A 6,221-nucleotide genomic window follows, 5' to 3' on the forward strand; every position below is an offset into this window, starting at 1 on the left:
GGACTTTTCCCCTTGCAGTTTTATCTATTAGAATTAATGGGATTATTATATCATCCTATATTATACACATATGTTCTGCTTCGAGGCATGCTTTCCCCTCACATAACTGGAAAATTGAGACGCTCTGACTCAGGGCTGGGGGATTGGAGTCAGGTGGGTGAGGGGAGTGTATGAACCAGTGATTTGGGGACGTCTTTCCACTGTCACTTCGACAATCCTTCAGCTCCAGTCTCACCCCCTCCATGCAGCCTCCCTGGGCTCTCCAACACCCAGGAAGCCCTCTTCTTAGACCTTTATTGGTGTTGGGGACATGTCCTCACTGTACAGCCCAAAGGTAGGAGGCTAATAAGTGCCTAAGTCCACGCATCCCACGGCCCACAGAACGAACGCTGAGTGGACAACCAGTCCTCTTTCCTCCGTCCCTCCTTCCCTCACCTTCTTCCTTCCCTCCCTCTCTCCGGTTCTCATTTCTTCTCAGAGGAAGAGAACCTTACGACACAGCCCATGGCAGCTGAGCGGGGCCACCCTCTTCTAGACCTGGCTCCCACCCTCCTGTGCACCCCGGGCGCCTCTCGCACCTCCTTGCCTGGGAGCTCCTGGCGCTGCTTCCAGGAACTCCATGAGTCACAGGAGAGGGTTGGCAGCTTTTCGTGTTGTCAGAGCCCTGCAGACATTCCTTTTACTGCCGTGCCCACTAAAGCCTGGGCTGAAGAAGAATGGAGACCTGACTGTTGTGGACCTTGGTTCTAAATCGCCATCTCCCTCCGGGCCTGGCTGGTCTCTGGTTGGGCCCCTTCACACCCAGGGTCTTGCCCACAGCGCACCCAGGTCAGACCCGCGGGGGAAAGGGGTGGGGCTCGAAGAGCAGCCAGTGAGATTAGCAATGGAAAGTGGGTGTTGCAGGGTCAGTTTGGGTAAATTTGGTGGCAGTGGGATCTAGTGTGACAAAAAATCCTGGTCTGGGCTGCAGGGACCTGCATTTTAACTCTGCCTCTGACCCCAGCTCCGGGTGAGACTTGTGGAGTCCCCTCCTCTCCCAGACTCAGCTTTCCTTTCTGTGCAGCAAGGGGTCAGCCTACTCTGAGTTTCCCAAGGCTTTTTATGGTCTGACACTGTACCCCTTCCCTTTACATCCCTCAGCCACCAGCGCATCTGCCTCTATATGGGCTGGGAGAAGTCTGCTCCCCACGGGAAGGGATCCCCCAAGAAAGACTCCGACGGGTTTCTAAGGAGGCCCTGCTTTTTCTTTTCTCAGTTTTCCTGATTTTGCTGTCTCGTGGGAAGTCCTGGGCACCTGAGGGCTCAGTGCGGCAGATAAGAATTTCAGCCATGGTATCAATGGATCTGCCATGTTTGAATCCTGGCTGTGAGTCCTTGATCAATTTACGGCATCTCTCGAGGCCCCAGTTTTCTCACCTATAAAATGGAGAGATAAATAGTATGGATTGGGTTGGATTATTTTGAAGATTAAATGCAGTGAAGCAGGTCAAGTCCTAACTCAGTGCCTGGCACAGGGTAAATGTGCAATGAGTGCCATCGTCGTCATCATTGTCATCATCATTATTATTGTTATTGCTGTTATTTACCACCTGCCTTCTGATCCTTCGGGGAAAGCAAGCCTCCCACCTGGGTCTGAGTAGGCAGCTTAGCACGGCCTGTGCAGGTGGCCAGGGCACTCTGTGTGCACGCCCGAGGAGGGGACTCCAACCAGAATCCTCCAGCTTCCGCGCACAGGGCCTCCAGCACGCACTGTGCCAGGACCCCAGTGAATCGCAGTGTACACACTCGTGGGCCCTTGTGAGGATAAAGGAGCTCCCAGATGCGCAGCACTTGGCCCAGTGCCGGCCCACAGCCTCAGTGAGTTGTGGCCAACAGTACTGCTGTCATTGCCACTAGGATCAGCTGCATCTAAGGCTGTACTGCTGCGTGGCGAGGAGCAGGAGTCAGACGGCCTGGGCATGGACTGGCTGTGGACTTCAGGCAAGTTGCTTAACCATCCTGACCCTCAGTTTTCTCCTCTGTATGACGGGACAGTGCCACCCCCTTCATAGTGTCGTTAGGGGGTTAAAGGACCACAGCACAGTTATGAGGACTGCGTGAAGCTATGAAGCCTGCAATAGGCCCGTCCACAGTTCGTGTTCAGTGTAGACGTGTTCCTCCCATGCGCCTACCCCACTCTCAGGCTCCTCTCTTCTCCCTGGGGGCCTTTGTCTTGTCTCCACACCAGTGTGAAGGAGGGAAAGAGCCTAGATACCCATTCTTTCTCCGCCTCCTGAGCCCACAGCCTTCAGTTCCAGGCTGTACTTGGCCTCATGTTAAGTTGACCAGCAGAGGAGATAAAACTTACAAGAACGGGCCATGTGCAGTCTTTTTTTTTTTTTTTAATTAAAAAGAAAATAAGAAAACAAAAAACACTTCCCAGGTGTGCTGTGATGAAACATCACCGGCATGTAAAGTACATGGAAGAACAAGAGAAAACGCCCAGGAGCTGCCCCCGGCCGGCTGCGCGGTGGGCTGCGGGCCCTCCCTGGAGCCTTGTTTTCTCAGACAGTCACCTCTCCCAGGTGATAGAAAAGGAAGTGCTTATTCGGCCTTGTTTCTCTTGGAAGACTCGGCCGCCTCCAGCTCACTGGTCCATGGCATGCACACAGGAAGTTGGGCTTTACGAGATTTTGCAGGAGGGCAGTGCCGGCGGGGGCGGGGGGGGGGGGGGTTGGGGTGCACACCACTCCTCTCCCTGCCCTGATCCAGGGCCCCAGGGCTGGGGAAGAGACGTCCCTCTGTGGGGAGAGGCTGGACACATGGTCCTGCAGGGGCATGGGGCTGGGCGTCTGGAATGAAGCCCGCTGGTAGCTTCCCTCCTTGAGTGGAAGCCAAAGGACCCTCCTGCAGGTAAGTTGGGGGCCACAGAATAAGAACTCAGACCAGGACAAGACAGGCCCGGGGCTGGTGCTAAATTCTGTTGGCTGGCCGGAAGGCAGTGGGGAGGTTTGGATGTGCTTGCCATAATCCGCTTTCACGTGACATTTCTTAGCTGCTCACCAATCCCTCCATCCCTGCCTCCGTTGGTCCAAACTGGGGTCACATAGACCCAGACCTCACTCTTGGCTCTGCCACTTGCTAGATTGTATGACCCTGGGAAAGCTACTTAATTTCCTCGAGCCTCAGTTTCCTCATTTGTTAAATGGGGAGGTCCATATGAACCCCAGAGGTGGCTGTAAATAGTAAGTGTGATCACGCCCTCAAAGAGCCTAGGACAGTGCCCAGTAGAGCGTCCATGTGCTCAACAAGTGGCCGCCAGGATTACTGTGATCCACGCACCAGTATTTCCCCTGCAAGGTTGGTGGGTGTGTGTGGACATATGTGTGACAAAAAGAAGGTTTACACAGAGTTCTAGAAGAAGAATGCATCCCCCTGAGCCTCCTGTGTGTGTCTGGGCAGCCCAGAGGTGTCGGAGCACAGGGATACAGGCACGGAGGGCCTTCAGTGCCTTTCTCTCGGGCATGTCCATCCGGCCTGGGAGCTCTTCTGTTTCTAAACTTCGGTGCCCTCCCTGGGGTAGAGGCCATTGTTCACGTTGATGCTGTTGTAGAAATGAGGGCTGAACTGGTTGAGGACAGAGCCCCCGTAGCCGAGAGCGTTGGTGGGCATGGGGTTGGCCCATTCACCCCCACCCCCGTGGCCGCTGAGGTTGGTGAGGGGGGTGTAGGAGCTAAAGTTCAGCAAGTTCTGTCCCATCTTGTCAGTGGGCTCAGGGCTCAGTCCTGGCGTGGCCGCAGGGTGGCTCACGGGGCTCGACCCGCTCACATAGGCCGTCATGGTGGAGAGGAAGCTGTTGAGGCACGGGGTGCCCGACGGGGGAGGGGAGGGCCGCTTCTCTGGGGAGCTGGTGGTGCCCGGTGAAGTGCTGTCCAGGACGTCCTGGGGCTCCGTGGTCTTGGGGCTGCCGGCCAGGAAAGTGCTCTCCGCTTTCTCCGAGGCCAAGAAGCCAGTACCGGAGGAAACATCCGACTTCCTTTTCCTCTTCCTGCGGAAATTTCCATTGTCGAACATCTTCTCACAGTTGGGGTCCAGGGTCCAGTAATTCCCTTTGCCTGGTGCAAAGAGGGGAGAAGGTAAGTAGAGAGATGGACAAAATGCTCTGCTTCTGTTCCCTTTTTTTGTTGTAAACTAAAAACAAAGGTAATAAATGCAGACAGGGCACAAAAGGAGGGAGCTGAGAAACGGAGGAATTCCACCCACCACAAACCACGCACCGCAGCCCCCTTCATCCAAGCCCCCACCCCCAAGCAGGCCCCCTGGGAGCACAGAGCAGGAGAGGCACAGGCAGGAGGAGTTTGCAGCGCAGTGTCTTTAAGAAGTTCAAGTACTGGGGATGGAGAGGGAGGGCGGGCTTCCGTTGCTGCCCTGAAAGAAAACTCAGGAAACAATTCAGGGCTCCTTGAAAGTCCTGGGCACGGGGTCCGAAGACGGACTTGAGTCCCGGCTTTGCTCCTCACTGACTGAGAGACTTCAGGTGAGCCTCAGTTTCCCAGTCTGAAGAGTGGGGCTGCTGTATGGGTCCCTTCTTCCTCAGGCTGACTGTGAGAAAGGATGGATGCCAGGAGTAAAAGGGTCTTGTAGCTGCGAGCTGCTGGCCCAGGGAAGCCTGCACCTGCCTGCACCCTGCCTGCTTGCCTCTCCACCCGTGGGGGACACCAGTCCAGTACGGTACCCCTGCCCACCTCTGGGGGACAAATAGTCCTGCCCTTCCCAGCCTCAGAAGGGGCGGAGGTGGGGTCCTCTGAGCAACACCCTGGCTTTCTGCAGTGGCACAAGAATGGGTTTTAAATCTGGGAAATGGATACGTGACTATATATCGCTCTGTGTACACCTCTGCATTTGAGAAATTCTTCATGAAAAAGGAGGAGTTCACAGGTGTTGGAGAGACTCCACTCAGATTCACGCTCCCTCACTATCACTTCATCTGTGTCACCCCAGGGGGGCTGTCTCCCCTCAGTGTTATTTCCCTTATCTGTAAAATGGGTTTAATGAGAGCTACCCTGCAGGGTGGATTAAAGGAGACTATGTAACGAGGGCAGGCGGCTCAACGTGGCCCTTAGTGGTTGCTCATCAAAGGTCAGATCTCCCCCCAGCAGGTGGGGACACACTTGAGCGTCGTCTAGTCCACTCGCTCACCCCCAAGGCTTTTCTAGGAGCTGGGTGCTGGGGATTCAGATTCATCATAGCAATTACTGAATCCAGGGAGCACTTGTTAGCACACATTATCTCATGACGCTGCCACAAGCCTGCAAGGAGCCACCGTTACCATCCCTGTTATGCACATGGGGAAACTGAGGCCTGGAGATCTAACCTGTCAGCGCCCCAGCCACAGTAGAAACCCAATCTGCCTCCAGGGCCCACATTCTTCTCCACTGCTGACTCCCCTCCACCCCCAGTGTTGGGGGGTACAGCCATATTCAGAACGTTCTAGAATGAGGCATCAGGGAGGAATGAAGTGAGCCTTCCCTGGGGACACCAGTGGGCTGCTGAAGCCACCGCCCTCCTCCACAGGGTGGGGGCCTCCCGCCCACGCTCGCAGCCCCCTTACCGGGGTCATCCTCGTCCCGGGGCACCTTCTTGAAGCAGTCATTGAGCGACAGGTTGTGGCGGATGGAGTTCTGCCAGCCGGCCTTGCTCTTGTTGTAGAAGGGGAAGTTGTCAGCCACGTACTGGTAGATCTGGCTGAGGGTGAGGCGCTTGTCGGGCGCCCCGTGGATGGCCATGGCGATGAGCGCCGAGTAGGAGTAGGGGGGCCGCACCAGCTTCATCAGCTCCTCCTGCGAGGGGATGGGCAGCCAGCCCAGGTCACCACCCCCCAGCCCTGACATGCTGGGCAGCAGCTGCCTTTGCACCCCGTATGCCTGAGGTAGGAAGGGGCCGGCGTTGGTGCCTGGCAGGTAGGGTGGCGGGGTCATGGCCGGCCCGTTGAGCCAGAGGTAGGGGTTGGGGGTGGCCCCGTACTCGCCGCCTCCCTCGAAGGAGGGGGGCCGCTGAGGGCTGGGCACGCCCTGGGGGTGGAAGAAGTTCTCATAGTAAAGATTCATCTCGGGGGGCTCCTGGCCGATGCTGGGGAACTGGGGGCTGCAGCGAGGGGGAGAGGGCGCCTGGAGGTCAAAGGAGCTCATGGTGCGGCTGGGCTGGCCGAGCCACCTGCCTGGCACCTGCACGGGGGAGCTGTC

General features: G+C 56.5%; 1 protein-coding gene across 1 annotated transcript; it reads right to left on the reverse strand.

Annotated features, from left to right (window-relative positions):
- Positions 1-2,724: 2,724 nt before the first annotated feature.
- On the reverse strand, positions 2,725-6,221 carry FOXI1 (forkhead box I1). Its single transcript, XM_046668085.1, has 2 exons — positions 5,591-6,221; positions 2,725-4,094 (listed from the first exon to the last, which is right to left on the reverse strand). The coding sequence occupies exons 1-2, from the start codon at positions 6,165-6,167 to the stop codon at positions 3,535-3,537; spliced, it is 1,137 nt and encodes a 378-aa protein (XP_046524041.1). The 5' UTR covers positions 6,168-6,221; the 3' UTR covers positions 2,725-3,534.

The sequence above is a fragment of the Equus quagga genome, chromosome 7 (genome assembly GCF_021613505.1).
Source record: "Equus quagga isolate Etosha38 chromosome 7, UCLA_HA_Equagga_1.0, whole genome shotgun sequence".
NCBI classification, from domain to species: domain Eukaryota; kingdom Metazoa; phylum Chordata; class Mammalia; order Perissodactyla; family Equidae; genus Equus; species Equus quagga.

Coding starts and splice junctions, on each gene's coding strand:
- FOXI1 (XM_046668085.1), bottom strand. CDS start 6,167: ATGAGCTCCTTTGACCTCCAGGCGCCCTCTCCCCCTCGCTGCAGCCCC. Junction 4,095..5,590: donor CCGGGACGAGGATGACCCCG/GTAAGGGGGCTG, acceptor TCTTTGCACCAG/GCAAAGGGAATTACTGGACC.